The sequence below is a fragment of the Passer domesticus genome, chromosome 1 (genome assembly GCF_036417665.1).
Source record: "Passer domesticus isolate bPasDom1 chromosome 1, bPasDom1.hap1, whole genome shotgun sequence".
Taxonomy (NCBI): domain Eukaryota; kingdom Metazoa; phylum Chordata; class Aves; order Passeriformes; family Passeridae; genus Passer; species Passer domesticus.
In genome coordinates this window covers 73,730,813-73,747,981 of record NC_087474.1, presented here as the reverse complement: position 1 = coordinate 73,747,981, position 17,169 = coordinate 73,730,813, and the positions used below count along the sequence as shown (strand labels likewise).

Sequence of the window (17,169 nt, the reverse complement as noted above, 5' to 3'; positions counted from 1 at the left end):
GCTCAGTGTCCTTTCCAGTCCTGCATCCAAGTCATTTATGAATATTTTGAAGAGCACAGGGCCAAGGATGGGACCCTGTGGAACCCCACTAGTCTGATGTCACCCCCTTCACTGTAACCCTTTGTGCCTGACCCATGAGCCATTTGTTCACCCATCACATGATGTGTAGTTTGTCCAGCTGTGAGCTGGAAATTTTATCCAAGAGGATTCTGTGAGAGACACTATCAAAATCTTTACTGAAATCCAGAAAGGTTACATCAACTGGCTTCCCTTGGTCAACTGCATGGGTTACCTTGTTGTGCAAGGAAATCAGGTTTCATAAGCAAGACTCTCCTCCCATGAAGCTGTGCTGGCTGTGACCAATGGCTGTGTGGTCCACCAGATGTTTTCCAATGCCTCCCAGCATAGTCCTCTCCATAATATTACCAGGCACAGAAATTAGACTGTCTGGTCAGTAGTTTCTGGTGTCCTCTTTCTTGCCCTTCTTGAAAACTGGGACAATGTTAGCCAGCTTCCAATCAGCAAGGACCTCTCCAGATTACCAGGACCACTCAAAAATCACGAGAGGCCTTTCAATGACATCGGCAGCTCTTTAAGTATTCTCAGATGAATCCCATCAGACCCCATAGACTTCAGGCATCCAGCTGGAGCAGCAGTTCCCACACAACATCAGAGTCGACCAGGAGTTTATCATTCTCACAGCCATGGTTCTCCAGCTCAGCGCACTGGGACCTCCTAGCTTGTCATTGGTATTGAAGGCAGAAGTAGTTGTTTCCATTCAGAAATCAAACATATATAGATGTTCTAACATTTTAGATATGTTTGCTTTGCAAGCTACTGAAAAAACACTGTTTATATGAAGAATAGAAATGACAGAATTATAGAGAAAAAATACCAAAAACGTTTAGTCAGTCCGCATGTTATTGTTAATAATATCTTTAACAATTGTACTTGCCATAATTTTGGAATGGAAGTTAATAAATTAATTTTTCCACTAAAATATATTTTCTATTTTTAACAGCTTTGTCTGTGGATGAAAATTATAAATTAAGACTATTTAAAATTCTGATAAATATTTTTGTTAGGATCATTCCAATGGCCTGCAGGATTTGGGGTATTTTTAATAACATATCTGACATGTTCACATCTGCTGTAGTAAATGTAGGAAATTTAGTTTCTGTATTTAGCTAGTGTACAAATTATTGTGTAGGCAAAGAGGGGGAAAGTCCTGACAGAGGGATTTTTTCAGAGAAGCTATTAGTTCCCAATTGCATTGCTTATTTGAAACCATAAAGGCTTATAATGGTGGATAACTTACTGAAAGGTAGCTCAGTTAAACCCATTTATTTTATCCGGAGTTCAAAATGTTTGTTTTGGTTTTGGTAACTTAGCAGCCTAAAGTATAGGCAGTATATTCAAATTCTTTTAAGGGTCTGATTTTTTTTCAGAATTGTTCATTTTGATGGCAAGTTGCTGTGTAGATTTCCACAGAACAGCATCTCTGAGATTTTACCTAACCAAACATCTTTGGTTTTACAGAGCCAAATGATTTTTATGCAGATATGTTTTTTTGGACAGCTCAAGAGACAGACCTTTAATCAAATACAAAATATTAATGTATTCAAAGCATTTTGTCTTTTATAAAATATGATCCCAGACAGTCTGGCTTGGAATCAGACATAGCAGATGGGATTTTCTGTCGCTTTACTAAAGACGACTCTTTCCAAGTTAGATACAAAAGAAGGTGAAAAGCTGCAGTATAACTGTATTTTGTAGACAAATTTACCCCTAGATGGAGGTTTGGCTGTAAGGAGGGCTTCTTTATGCAAACAAAGATTCATAGGTAAGTTTTGAGACAATTAATGCTTTCTTGGCTCCTAGGACATCTCAGGTATTTTTTTAATAAACCCTTCGAAACATGAAGTGAAGAAATGTAGTAGGGTCTAATTTTGGTCTCTTTTGCCTGTCAACAAGACAGATTCTTGACTAACAGCCTCCAGTCTTTCTGTTTGCATCCTTCAACAACCTTTGCAGCCATGATTCATATTAGGTACAAGGACACCCACTTATGAGTCAGAACCAGCCAGAGAATATCCCACTGCTAAGGCTGACAGACCAGCCCCACGTGTAAGCACTGGGAACCTAATGAACCGGGAATCTGCTTGCTGCTCCCTGACCAGAGAAGTGAAGAGTGACTTTGAGCAAATGGTTACAAATGGCATGAAGGAAAACAGCCAAATCCAGAAGGGTAAAAACAGCACAGAAGCAGAAGATGAAAGATTATGTAGCTGTACAGTTAAATATGTAAGCTGCAAAATAAAAACCAAAATTTAAGTCTTCCCTGTTGCTTTGATGCAGTGGGGTGTGAGTGGAAAATACATGTGCCATGTGGTTTTTTGGTGTTTTCAGTTGTTCTCTCCTGCTTCCTTCCCAGTCAATCCAGGGCCTTCATTGTCTTAACTTCTTGTTCCACTTTTGCAGGTGAGAAGCAAAGATTTGGCTATGACCGGTCAGGATATGACGTGGAGGAGTCTGATGGTGGCGATGAAGATGAAAATGACAATGAGGACGATGATGAAGACAGCCAGGCTGAGTCAGTGCTCTCCACAACGCCCTCGGTGACGGCCAGCCCCCAGCACCACCCCTCTCGCCACGGCCTGCAGGATGCCGCCAGCACCGACGACGACATCAGGCTCCCAGACTGCTTCACTGGGGCTCACACGGACTCCATGGATGGTCTCCCAAAAGCGCTGCTGACTAAGATGACTGTCCTTAGCACAGTGCAGTCGGTCAGCAGGACCTCCAGGTCGCCAGCAGAGTCCACCCATCAGGAAGCACATGAGGACAAAGCCCAGGAGAGAGGAGTGGGTCCCTGCAGCGCTGATGCGGCACTGACGGACATTGCTCCTGCGTCTCCGGGTCGCCAGATGTCTGTGGATTACCCTGATCCAGATACAGCCTTGGGCCACTCCTTAATATCAACTGCAGCTCTTACAAAGGTAGGAATGTCTAAAACCAGGGAGGGAGTGGGTTTTTAAGTCCTCCTTCTAAAAATATCTTCTTGGAGATTTTTCAAAGAAAAAAGCCTTTCTGTTCATTCTTAGAATTCTTGGTGATGAGTTAAAATTAGTCCAAGCACAAATATATAAGACTGTAGACACAAGGATTTGTAGGAGCATTGCTTTTCAAATTCTTAAATTTGATTGTATTCTTCCTGAAAGGTTTAATTGTAATATGGTCATTTCAGCTGATGTTTGGAGCTGGTAGATTGTATTACAAATCAGAAGGAAATAACAAATACGTGGAATGAACATATGGTGGTAGTTACGTTTTCAGGGGAAAGTGATAGAATTCAGCAATCATTTCACTCAGAAATATGATGATACAATCATTGGTAATTCCAAAGGGAAATTAATCTAGTCTCAAAGTTTTTTGCCTTATCACTAAAAAAATGGTGCAATTGTTTATCTATCCTCCAAATATGCTTAATAGTAGAATTAGAAAGAGCACCAGATGTTCAAGGAAACTAGGAGATTGCCCTTCCACAATAACAAAAGGAGAGATGAACACAGGACTGAGACCTGAGTTCCCAGTGCTCTCAGCTTTTGTCCAAGCTGAAAGAAGATTTTGTCAGAAAAGGATGTTTTTGCCCATGCACGTGTTAGACATGTGGATTTTCAAAGCAGTGTAGAAAGATGAAGTCAGTGTCTGTGCAGATCTGTGGGAGCGATCAGTAATTTTGGCAATTTTTTTTTTTTTAACTGTGCCCATGAAATCATAGAGGGAGGTGGCAGCTGCTGAGCTTTTTTCAAATTCAGCAATGGCTTTAATGGACTGTGATGGGGATGGTACAAGTCACTTACCAGAGTGACCCTAAAGATATCTTTTGGAATTTTTAATTCTCGCTACAGACCATGAAGGCATTCGAGCTTTTCAGAGCAATGCTCAAAAAAATGAGATGCACAACAGTTTAATTAAAGGGGTAATCAAAGCACTGCCTTCTCCATGATGAGTGCAATATTTAGAAATATAATATAGAACCAATTAATCATTTAGGTTGGGAAAAAATCTTGAGATTATCCAGTCCAAGCCTAAACTTAACTACATGCAGTTACTGAAAAAATTGCAGAAAATTTTCAAAAGCATAAAAAGTAAAAATTTCAATCTGTTTTAAGTACTTAGTGGTTTTTTTCCCTTGAAAACTTACACTACCAGATTTATTTTTTACACAGTTTAAGATAGCAAACTGTTGACGTGAAGAAACAGTAAAAATTATTGCTGCATTATATTGTTTGACACAGGTTCATCCCTGCTTGTAGGAACTATGAGTTCATGTGGCAAATGTAAATTGGAGTGAGTTTGTAGTGTGACAGAGAATAAAATTAAGTGGTCTCTGATCGCTGTATATGGCTGCCATAAAATAGGAAGGGTCCCATAACAGGGTCCTAGTATTTGGAGTTCAGGTTCCATTGTTGCCAATGGATAACAGAAGGACATTTAACTGAGTGTACTCCCTCATTAAACAGAACCACTGAAGCCTCACGTAAATATTCATGCAATTTAAAATGTTGAACGGTATTCACTTATATAGCTCTAATAATTGTCTACATTGATATATTTTCTAAAAAAAGAAGGCATGTAAGTAATACAAGCAATTCCTTTCCAGATTTTCTTTTCCTTTCCTAGACCAAAAGAAGTATTGGCCTTGTGTCTCCACAGTCTGTATTAATCTGCAGTCTGTACCCATTATGAATGGCTGTGAATCCCAGTTCTTGCACTCAAGAAAAGGAGTCAACATAGCTCAGGAAGGCTGTTGTACATTCCTACGAAAGCATCCATACCAGTTTATCGGGATCTCTTGTGAGGTGTCAGTTCTGAGAAAGATGTTGACTTCTTTCTCACACCCATCTCACACCCATTTAGACAGGACGGCACTGCATAGCCAGTTAATCATATTCTCACTTTGCTAATATGTTTTCTACAAGCAGATTTCTAAAGCATTTCTGTCTGGTTTTGAGGTTTTTTGCCTGCTCTAGAGAATTTTTGAGAGTTAGGATTGTAAAAACTAAGTAAGGTTGCACCAACATGTGTGTGTATGTGATGAATGTGCCAAAAACAAAAAGATAACCATGAGATCAGAATTGCACTTTCAGACTACTCATTTTAGGAGGTTCTAGGAAAGAAGTTGCAAGCTTTGGTCAGTAACAGGCTGTAGGAGAAGATAGGGAGGATAAAAATAGTATTATAAATCCAGGTGTGATTTAAATCCAAATAAATCACAGTGAGCTGTGGCAGCAATGGGATGTGGATCCCATATCTCACTCCAGTATCCACCTACCACCTCCACCTCAGCAGGAGCTGTAGTTGTCGGCCATCTCCTGTCATTGCATACCCCGTCTGTCACATTAGAACCACCTATGACAAATGTGCCGTGATGCTGCCTCTGCCTGCTGGAGGCTGTAATGCTTTCAGGAGAGGAACCCAGTGCATCAAAAATGCCAGCTTATGCTTATTTAACCTTCTTGCCTGAGGTGATTTCCACATAAAACAGTTCTCCAAAGCCACCTCACCACTTAAAACACACGTGCAAAAGATATTCAGCAATGTTTTTGAGCACTAGTGCTTCAGAGAAATTAAGTAAGTGTAATCAGGAGAGGAAAATGCAATTAGTGGGTGAGGAAGGAGGTGGAAAAAGAAAGAAAGGAAATCAGTTCATTGTTTAAGCTGAGCACTATATACTGTGAACCATTTTGTTGTTGTTCTTTCTTAAAAGGGAGCATGGGAAGCACTCCCAGCTCCCTCGTGTTTTCATGTTGCTGAAGAGCAGCAGTGGCTGCCACATTAACACGTCTGTGTTGTTCTCTCCCAGAGCACGCCCTCCATCAGCTCCCCGTCCTCGCTGGCAGACCACAGCATGCCGACGACAGCGCCGTCACCCTACACCGAAATCCCGGAGGAGAAGCCGGCTGCCGAGCCGAGAGCTCCCCAGACTCACCTCTTCAGCCACCTGCCCCTGCACTCGCAGCGGCAAGCCAAGGCTCCCTACGGCATGGTGCCGGTCGGGGGCATCCAGGTGGTCCCTGCCGGCCTGGCCACCTACTCCACCTTTGTTCCCATCCAGGCGGGGCCGGTGCAGCTCACTATCCCAGCTGTGAGTGTGATTCACAGAACTACCAACGCCCTTGGCGAGACAGGCGGCACGGCCCCCGGCACCACCACGAATCCCGTGGGAGTCGCCGAGGTGAACAGCGTGGTGCCGTGCATTCCCATCGGCCAGGTGAGCGTGCCGGGCATTCAGGGGCTCGGCACGCCCAACCTGCAGCCTCTGCCGCCGCTGGGCATGGAGACAGTGAACATCCTGGGCCTGGCAAACACCAATATCGCCCCGCAGATGCGCCCTCCGGGAATTACCCTCAACGCCGTGGGCCTCCAGGTGCTGACGGCTGGCACGGCGCCGCAGGGCACCCCCAGCCCACAGGGACCCCTTCCCGGCCTGCAGATCCTGAACATCGCCCTGCCGACTCTCATCCCCTCCGTCAGCCCCGCCAGCACCGAGGGGCACGGAGCCTCCGAGGCACCCACTGCAGGCTCCAAAGCCAGCGAGGTCCAGCTGGAGCCAGCTCCTGTCGTCTTCCCCACGGTTGAGGCCGGCCAGGCCGGCCGGGATGCTTCTCCTCAGGCAGCGGCTGGTGGCCAGCGGTACGGCGGGAAGAGCCATCCCGAGCCCACCCCACTGGCCAACCCCGCTGGTCCCGGGAAAGCTGATCCTGAAAAGACTGACCTCGCGAACCCCAGCAAGCCAAAGCGTGACCTCCCTGCCCTCCAGGTGAAGAGGGCTGCCCCGGCAGAGCCCCGCTCCAAGGTGAATCCCAGCACGTTAACCAAGTCCCCAGTCCACCGAACTGTCACCCCGGACAGACAGGTACCCAGGCCAGCCGCCCCGCCCCAGCGGCAAAACACGGTGCAGTTTAGCGATGGCAGCAGTGACGATGAGGATAGACTTGTAATAGCAACCTAGTTTTTGTTTTTCATTGTGTTTTTATTTTTAGAGTTTTTTGGGTTTTTTTTATAACACTTGCAGGTTTCTTTGCAAACCTTCCTTTCCTTAAAGCACATTTTTCTGACACAAACCCATTACTAATCTTCGTGCAATCATGAACTCTTGACCAATAATTGTTGTTTCTTGTCAGCTCCAGCCATTTTTGTACATGTTGTATAGACGATTGTGCCTTTTTGGAGTTTTATGTTTAGAAACCTGTACAGATTGTTGAATATATATATATAAAATATATATATATAAAATATGTATATTAAAACAGGTAGTTGCTTGTGTTTAGTAAGTAAACATCCTATGTCAGATAAATAAAGGATTAAATTATATGTTGCACTGTTAAATGTAAATTTTTATGGCTGTGGGACAAAGTTTCTGTGTACAGATCTAGTATGTAAAACTCCATATTTATTGTATCCATATTAGTCTTGGAAAAGGGTCTGTCCATCTTTCTTGTGTAAGACGGTAGCTTTACACTTCAAAGAGAAATACAGTATCTGTGTTACAAATATTACAGTAAAATTTTGTTTACTGACTTTACCATTGCTTATGTTGTGCCTTCTTGATGCAGTCCGGTAGCTAGAGAGGTGCTTGACTCGTTCCTTTCAGTGCCCTTCAGTGTCCTGCAGCTGGTTCAGCTTGAAAGGATCTGGTGGTGGTAAAAGCCCCTGTGGTTTCCCTTGCCATGGGAGAGAGAGGAACTCATTGGGCTTTACTTGGAGTAAAATCTTCCATTTCAAAACATCCGGCAGTTGCAGAGTGGGGAGGGAGTCCCTCAGCTTTCCGTAGAGCGAGCATCCATCCACCTCGTGTTTATTTCCTAACTAAAATTTGAAGACTTGCCTGAGGGAAAATGGCAAAAGTGTCACAATGAAATATTTTTTTATTTGTAATCTTGAACTATAAAACCACTTTTTACTGACATTAAAATGTTGTTACACAAGAAAGGAATAATTCTTTGTGTGTTAATTGCAAAATCCGCCATAGAGTTGGAAAATGCCGCTGCTGTAATGAGGGTTTGGCATTACTGATTACCATCACTCTTTTAGGAGACTGCGTTTCAGGAGATCTTCATTTACAGGTAGACAAAGCCATTTTCTCCCTAAATACAAGTTTGTCTTATTCATGCAGGGAAAGAAGGGACTAGAGACCTTACACATACAGTTAATGTGCTGTTTTAGCAACAAACCTGTCATATTGCCCGTACAAAACATGGATGGATCCCGGAATAATGAAATTCAACACTCCTCTGTTTGCACATAGTGAAAACAATGAAAAATTATCACTGAATTGTTGAGGCATTCCAACTATGGCCTGACGTCTGACAAGTTACAGGGCTACACATTCCTAGAAGTTTCAAATTGACTTCGGCTTCATGTTATAATTTTTAAGTAGAGTTGGTTTCCTGCTGTGTCCTTTTATTACATTGTTACAGAAGTTTTTATAACCCCTTTAATAACCAGATTCCAGTAGGAAACTGGAAGGTGTAAATTAAAAGCACAATCACCTCTATGGAATTAACAAGGACAAACACATATAAAACAACTGGAAGAAAAGGACGGGAAGCAAATCTGGGGAAAAAAAGCGAGTGAATTTGAATGTGATCTGGGCTGCATTGTTCACAGATTAACTCCTGTATCCATCTCAAGGAAGTAATTCATACCTTGCACTGCTCATATTCAAAAGCAGCACTACCCTAGATCCATTTTTAACTTTACACTGGCTTTTGTACAGTACTCACATTGTACTCATTACATTATTCCATTACGGCGTGTTGTAAAACTGTAGGCGATGTTGAATGAGCTTTATTAACTTCCAGAAAGAGCACTTCAGCACCAGAAAGCCATTTCTATTACTCGTGATTATCAGGCAATTGTACTAATCTAGCCATTAGAAACACACACACTAGAAAGGGGAAATTGTTCCTGTCTCTGACGTGAACGTGCAGAGCCTCGCTGAGGGCCGGAGCACCCAGACCACCCCAAGCACTCTTAGCTCACATTGAACTTAATGAGAGTTAAGAGTCCTCTGCTCCCCACAGCACCAGACTTCAAATTTGTGTCTTACGTGCAAGCCCTGTGTGAAGTGTCACTGTGCCTTTGTATGTTCTTTTTATAAGTGTAGTAGTGGTGTCAACATGTCTTGTACCATTATCATTTTTACCTATGTGAAATTACCCCAACCAGCCAAAGCTAGAACCAAAACATGGCTGTGTTACATGTGCTTTGAGAGCCTGAAGATTTTTCTAGTTGAATCAGGTGACAGTTTGCAGTTAATGAACTCAAGAAATTTTGCATTACTTTTAGCTCCTTTGAAATGGACACCTACCAACAAACTAGAACTATGATAATTAATTTGAGCATATTTGTCTAAAGCATGACAAAAAAAAATATGACAGAATCAGATAGTTTTGCAGCAAAGTAAAACTGTCTCCAATATTTTGAATGCCATCACAACTTATTACCATTTTCCTGAGTTTTATAAGGCAGCAGTGGGTAAGGAATTGCTGTTGCACATGCCCCTGAGTCCTGATTTTACTAAACTCCAGAGATTTACTGTATACACATCTTAAATATTTACTTGAGCAATTTGTGGTGTGCTCATATTCTGCTCAGGATTAATTCCAGGAAGACTCCAATTTAACAGAAAATTCAGCCTGGTGAATTGGGTGATCTGCATCTGTCTTTTCTATTCTAGGTGTTTTGAAGATGTCAAGGGCAAGAGATGGAAGCATATCTTGAGGAGTAAGAATGACATGACAACAGATATGTCATAAAGATGAACATTAAGATGTGTCACTTGGTAAGTTCATTTTAGGACAATAGGGAGAAAGGACGAAGAGAGTGGGCACTGATTCAGCCATAAGGCCCAGAAGATGGGAGTTGCTTCTGGGGAGGTAAAGCTGCAGGTCAAGAGATCTGAGGACAAATACTGAATCATCACTTACCCAGGCAAAGCAGATAAGCCACATTTGAAGCAGGAACTCTACTGTTAGCAGGTAGTTGCAGATACATCTAATGTTCACATCAAGGCTGGAGGAAATCACAGTTTTGTAGAAGACTGTGGTCCTGAATATTACAGTTTCCCTTCCCTCTAGCATGTTTCCAAATGGATATTCCTTGAGTTGCCTCTACAGCTTGTGCAACAAGAAGAAACAAATTAGGAGTGTGACCAGACATGAGAGAAGGTTAAACTCTGTGCATCTCCTCTGTTAGTGCCTGTAACCAACATCTATAAATATGTCAGCACACACGGATGTCCTGCATGAGCACAAGCCTGTGACTGCTGCATTAGCAATTACATTTTCATTTTGAATTAATTCTTTTTGTTTGAAATTGTGTTGTATCTTTTATTGTCTTGTCCAGAGTCATCAGTGATGGGGAAATCGCATACCCCTTGCCACAAGGATCCTTCTGTTCAAAGCAGTAGCAAACATCTCAGAAACCTGCCAGTGCAGTATTAGGCTGCTCTTCAGATGGTGTGAATTATCACAGCTGAATTGGAATAAATAACACCGGGCAGTTTACTCAGGGATCTCTGTCAGACACCCTCTGGCAAATCCAGCACAGCTGTTTAAACATTAAAGGGCCACAACAAGTGTTGCCCCTCAGTGTACCCAGGCACACTCTGGCACCTTCCCACAACCTATTCCCAGCAGGAGAAGCAGGTGCCAGCAAAAGGCTGGGTACAAATACAGCCAGAGTCAGACAGCCAGCTTCTGTGGGATCTGTGCAGATGCTTCCCTGTGATCTGCCAGAAGCCCTCACTAGAATAAGGATTGGTGGCCAGTGGCCTGTAGGTCTTTCAGCTTAGACCTTACTTGGTTTCTCTTTGCAACACATGGTGTTTGGTGGTGATGTGGGTACCTGGTTTTGGAGGCAGCGTGTCCATATAATAACAATAATAATGGGTTTGGAACATGAACTCTATTAATTTGCCTGTGTTTTCTATTGGGGCTTTAATAAGCTACAGCATGGCCTACCTGTCACTTCTTAGGGCAAGAACTAAACCAGAGACAAACATGCCCAATGTACCTGGCCTCAGATCTCTTGACCTGTAGCATTACATCCCCAGATGCAACTCCCAGCTTCTGGATCACAGCTGAAATAAAGCACTTGGTAGATGCAGGGATGCTCTGCCCTGCTTTGGTTACTGCTGCTGTGCACACCTTTGTCCCTTTCTTTCTCAAGTAATTTGCTGAGCTTCACGTTGCTGTAAATTATGCCCTGAGGATAGAGCAGCCCACAGTTGGTCCATATCAGCCAGTCCCCTGCCAGAAAGTCTGACAGCAGTGTTTTGCATACAAATTCAAGTGCCCATCACATGCATTTCATCTCAGACAACCTACATAGGCTGAACACAATATGGCCCCCCTCAAAGCCAGAGATGTACCATGAGACAGACATACCATGCCTTACACTTAGCTAAACATTCTGTATGGTTTCTTAACAGATTTTTCCTGCCTTGACTTTACTGACATGTGGTTAAACAGAATATAAAATTAATTTGTCGCTATATAACTTACTCCAGAAGTCCTCATTTTTTTCAAGATAATCCTCACTAAGCTTTCATAAACACTGTGGTTTAAACCTGTAAACTGCCCTTCAAACATGTGTTTAACACTGGGACAGTTTCATCAAAACAAAATAAAAAATCCTCAGTTTTAGCATGAGTGACTTGCCAAGAGCCATGGAAACCAAACAATCCACAAGTGAGAGTGTTCACTCAAGATACCTTCAGCTGACTTATCTGATGGGCCACTGCTTCTTTGCTTTGGAAAGATCCTCTGAGACGAGTATGACCATCTTCTCCTTTCCTTGCTTTCCTGGTTTTTCAAGGGAGCAGAAAGTGTCACCCATCGTAGGTGACTTCTGGCCAGTCTCTAGTTGTGAATGTTGCATTATGTATGACTAGAAAAAACATGGCTAGAATTGTCTCCCCATGTCTTAGGGAAATTTCTGTTCCCTGTAAGGAGTCTCAGCACCTACAGATGGTCTTTTTAAATGATACATAAACACCAAAGACTTAACACAATTTCTGGCTTCTATCTTTGAGGATATAAGTCTTAGTTCTAGATACTGGACTGCTGATTCTGTTGCTGGCTTAGTATGAAAACAAGATACTTTAAAGTACTTCAAATTGATTATTAGGTAATTTTATATGGAATGTTTGTGGGTGGAAAAGCATACAGCAACAAGGGTGTAACAGCCTGTAATTCATTGATTTGATGTTCATGTTTTGTTCCATGAACAAAACAAAAAAGTTTGTCTGTACATTTCTCCTCTTTATACTGAGCAGACTACTCAAAATGTTAGGAGGTGTCTGGTGATTTTCAGATATTTCATGAGATCTAAGGAAACCATGCTAGCTGAAAGATGGCAAGGCTTTACATTCCGATGGTTCAGTCATGGAAACAAAACTTAGAGTTCTAAGATGAGTCAATTAGCTAGGCATGCTTAGTTTTCTTTGGTAATTGTAGGCTTGTTTTCCCCAATAAGGTCAAATGTTAAGGCTTGTTTGGTTTTGTGGCCAGTGCTCTTTAGTGTATTTGAAATCCATTACCATGCATGAGGCATTTGTGCTGGAAATGGGCCAACTGAAGGCTGTTTGTAAAGTCAAATGCCCCCAGCGTTTCCTCTTTTTGTTGAGTTTAGGCAGTTACAACATCCCTTTGGGCTTCAGAAGTCCCATTTGCAGGTCATTCAGGTCTGAGGTGTTTTGGTGTTGGTACCAAAATACCTTAGGGTTGGATTCCTCCTTCTGAGAAAGACAGCATGTGACACAGGTGACAGTGCCATCTCATATCATGAATATATTTAAAATCACTGACTGCTAAGAGCCCTTTGCTGCCCCATCATCTTCCTGCTCCAGATCCAGGTATGGAAGTGAGTTCAGAGCCCGCTTGTTGGCACAGCTCTCATCCCCATTGCAGCTCCACTTTCATGAGGGGTTTTTCACAGAGTGCCTGTGGAAGGCAAGAGCGATCGATCCCTGGACATGAACTTGCAGTGAGGGACACAGCACAGAGGGAGCATCGCTGAGAACATCCACCCACCTCCCAGGAGCACAAGGACAAGGTGCACACGTAGGGATTTTGCTCAGTGCTGGGCCTTGTGCAGGAGCAGATTTTTCAAAAGGAGTTTGCATCATTGCAGGAGGGTTGGAATAGATGACCTTTAAAAGGTCCCCTTCAACTCAAGCATGATTCTATGAACAAGACCTACCCAGACCTGAAGCACTTGAGTGGAAATCCATCATCTTGAGACTTAACCCTTCCTATCCCTTATGATGAAGGCAAATCAAGTCAAAATGAAGCATTAAAAGGCATCTTTTGACAGAAATTTTTGACTAATCAGAAGGAATTTTGACAAGAAGCCAAAATTCCCTGTTTGAAAGGAACATTACTATATCCCCTGATTCTGCTAATGCTCAAACATTCCCCAGCTTGAGCAGCTGCCCTTCTGGCACCCAGATGTCCTGCACAGGGTCTAACAGAGTAGTATCCTTCAGGAACACTATGTCCACAGTGATCATACCCTTTGTATGTATCATACCATACAACACAATTACAAGGGCTTCATCCTGAACACGTGAGCATGAGGGGAGGAGATGGTGCTGCCCATTTCTCCCGCACTCAGCTGCCAACACTGCAGTGGTGGCAGTCTCTGCCACCAAGAGGTGCCAGGGAAGATGCAGTCACCATCCTCTAGTGCAGCACCAGCTCCCTCCTCATCAGCCAGGCACGGCGCAGCAAGGGAGGCTGATGTCCCTCAGGTCCCTGGATGAACAGGCACCTCTGTTTATCACACCTCCTTCCCAGGAGGCTGCTCCAAGCTCCTGTGCTGTGGCCAGGCCAGCTACAGGCACACGCTGGCTGAAACGAGGCCAGGAGAGAAGAAAGAGGGAAAGATAAACCAAGCTGCAAGACAGAGCAAGCCAGGGAGAGCATGGCATTGTAACCAGCTGTGGGGCTGTTTGGGCACAGGAAGGCAGCTCTTGTATTTCAGACCTGTTACCCAGTGTTAGGTGTGTCCCTGGTTTGCAAAAACAGTCTAGGTGCCAGAACAGAAGCAAATGTTGAAACAGTGCCTCTTTGCAAAACAGAAGTCATGTTTTCATCTGGACACTAGACAGTTTTGCTCCACAAAAAAATCAAGTGGGTGGTTCAGAAACCATTTTTGACACTTAGAGGTTTAAATTGTGTTTCTCTCTTTGTTTATTCCCACACCTATAATGATCTGTGACGCTTTTCTTATTTACAGTGTTTCAGAGCAAGAGCTCACACATCTAATGCTGATTAATTCTGCTGGACTGAGAAACTGGCTCCCCTGTGGATATTCTGTTTTCCTGTGAATCATAGCTCCTTCTTGAGACATCCTCCAACTCAGATCAAAGGTCCCAAATGTATTAGATATGAAGACATCAGACAGCTCTAACAGATTAGAAAAGACACACATAAAGAGACGTGTCCCGGCTTCTCCCTCCTGTCCGGCTGGAAACTGGCACAGTGAACACAATCCTAAGCTCTTGTCATAAAAAGTAGGAAGACAAAAAGAAGAAAAATGGAGAGAGACTTTGGGAATGTAGTTTACCCAAAGATTTCTGCAAATCGCCTTTTCTAGGTATTTGCACTTTTGTACTTACTTAGTTCTCCCTTATAGCTGGGAACTTCTCAGGCTAGATTCTCATCTGATTGAAAATGACATCCGTGATCTTCATCAAGACCTGCACCAACTGCTTCAGCAGAGGACTTGGGACTACCCCTTAAAGCACTGAGCCTTGCCTACAAACACAAAAATTAAAGGAACATGAACACCTGTGGTCTGTTCTTTTCAAGTTTATGTAATCTGCTGCATGCTCAGTGGTTTTATTCAATTTTCCATATAGCTACATGAACAACTGAAAGGGTCCTGTACCAGTGAAATGCCAAAACCCGAGGTCATGAGGTCAAACTAGATTATTTTAATAGTCCCTTCTCCTCTTGCAATCTTTGCACCCAGGTTTTATCTGATAAAGGAGTTAAAGTCTTTGTTTCAGCAACGTTTGATCTTGAAGATTACACAAATAATTAGTCTTTTAAGCTTCTAAGCTGTTTTTTTTAAATAGAATTTTAAACTCTCCTTTTAATGGATGCCTTTTAATCCTTATGTTTAAGTGTAAGAGCCATGCTTGATCTAAGAGGACAGACAATGTGTTTGGATAGTCAGAGGCCATTTTTATGGGAGTGTTTGAAGAATGCATTGTGTTTTTTTCAAGAAGCTCTTCTTCCAATCAGTGGAAAGAGCTGACTGAGGGACCAGAGGACAGTCTTTTGTTGTCATTAAGCTCGTATCAAAGAAGATAGGATGTGCTGCTCTTACATCTTAGAGTGGACTGTGCCAGGCTTTTTTTAGTCCTAGACTTCTAACTCTTCTTGTATCCTTCTGCACTTGGAGGGGAAAAGAAACCCTTTTAACCTTATGCACTGTGACTACTCACTTGAAGGCAGTGGAGGAAAGAATACCCATCAGGCATACACTCTGCAAACACTCAGCAAAATCACTGGATCTGCATATTTTTGATCAATGAGGTCTTGGCAAAATAAAGGGTTGTGGTTTTTATCCAGACTGTAGTTTGTCCGAGTCCCTGGGTGGGGTTCAGCTGTTTATGTTTTCTTTGAGGAAAAATGTCCTCAAGTTTTGGTGCTGAGTTGTTCTTTGCTTCCAAAAAAAACCCCTAGTGTAGGAGTATTGGCATATGGCAGGGTTGTGAGAGGCATGTGAACTGAGCCCCGAGTTTGCCCCCTGATGCAGCTCAGGCTGCCATCAGGGCCACTGCAACCACCCAAAGGAGGTGGGACTGGGTTTGATGGAACTAGAGCCAAATGACATGAAAAATACTAACCTTCTGCACAGAAACAGAAACCTCACTGGCCATTCCTGAGGACAAATGGAACATCTTTTTTATCTTCAGTATCAGTGGAATTTCTGTTATTTCCATGACCTGCCCCTTTTAATTGGACCCATGTATGCAATACACATGTATTTAGAAATGCACTGGAAATAGTGATGGATAACATAATTTCCAACATTTGAAAGAGGAGGGGGGCAATTGTTGGTATGTCCAATCTGGGAAGCAGTAGGAATACCACAGCATATGCTTGAGACTTTGCTAGGCATGTGGGATGTTAAACCAGATGCTTCACCTCCCCCACATTCCTCCCTGTCAGTCTGTCTTGGGCAGTGATGAGGGAACTGGGCACTGCTGGCTTTTTACCCAGTGCTACCGTGTTCCTCAGAAGGGTTCAGCCTCTTACCTGCTCCTGCTAGGGACCATCTGCTGAGCACACCTCATGCTCTGTACATGCACAGCAACGCAATTTTGTCAGGCCCAGAAAATCATGCAATGCCTTGGGCTGGAAGGGACTTTAAAGGCCATCTCATTCCAGGCCCCCCTGCCATGTGCAGGGTTGCCCCCCTTGTGGAATACTGACCAGACAATAAAGCTGTCTGAACAATGATGATACCAAACCATCACTTCCCAGGGGGGAAGTGGAGATGGAGGTTGCGTGTGTCTCACTAGCAATTATCTCGTGACTCTCTGGCACAGCATAAAAAAGAGAGCTGTCTGAGAAGGGGGTGCAATTTGATGCTTGGGAAGGTGATGTGAAATACTTTTCAAGTATTTGTTTGGCCAGAAAATGAAGACAAAGAAGACAAAACCTGGCCTCAGCATTGTCACAAGCAGTCTCCTACTGCCTTTGGGAAGGCCAGGATTTCACTCATGGATTTTTAACGCTGGCACAGAGACAGTATCCTACAACAGTGTGGGCATTTCTGGTACTGTGGGGATTGCTGTAAATGACACAAAAAGTGATTTTTTTTCTATTTTTTTTTAACCTGGCATTGCTCCTTTGAGCAAATTAAAGTCCGATACATTCACATTTCTATGTATGATTTACCCAGACACCTACTGCTGGGCCTAAAGCTTGTGGCTGCAGGAGAGATTAAATCCTACTAATGTGCTTCTCTTAACACACTGAGGGAATCTGGAGTCTTTCCTTTTGAAGCTGACTTGCAATTTTGACTAATTGCTTCTGGTAACAGTTAATAGCATTTTGCAAAGGCACTTCATCTACT

General features: G+C 43.1%; 1 protein-coding gene and 1 long non-coding RNA gene across 20 annotated transcripts in view; one reads left to right on the top strand and one right to left on the bottom strand.

Moving 5' to 3' along the window:
* The window catches only part of HIVEP1 (HIVEP zinc finger 1), a 127,362-nt gene extending 112,659 nt beyond the window's left edge, over nucleotides 1-14,703 (top strand). For 12 of the 19 annotated variants that reach the window (XM_064424566.1, XM_064424557.1, XM_064424576.1 and 9 more), the window contains 2 exons: nucleotides 2,482-2,999; nucleotides 5,870-7,591. In XM_064424566.1, the coding sequence (XP_064280636.1) occupies nucleotides 2,482-2,999; nucleotides 5,870-7,018 (1,667 nt within the window). In that variant the 3' untranslated portion in view covers nucleotides 7,019-7,591. Of the gene's footprint in view, nucleotides 1-2,034; nucleotides 2,305-2,481; nucleotides 3,000-5,869; nucleotides 7,592-9,748; nucleotides 9,854-12,922; nucleotides 13,129-14,313 lie in introns of those variants that run through there. The other 7 variants (XR_010364672.1, XR_010364671.1, XR_010364665.1 and 4 more) reach the window with 6 other exon arrangements.
* On the bottom strand, nucleotides 7,131-14,831 carry LOC135303179 (uncharacterized). Its single transcript, XR_010364674.1, has 2 exons — nucleotides 14,696-14,831; nucleotides 7,131-7,894 (listed from the first exon to the last, which is right to left on the bottom strand). It is a non-coding gene; the product is annotated as an uncharacterized LOC135303179 (long non-coding RNA).
* Nucleotides 14,832-17,169: the final 2,338 nt, after the last annotated feature.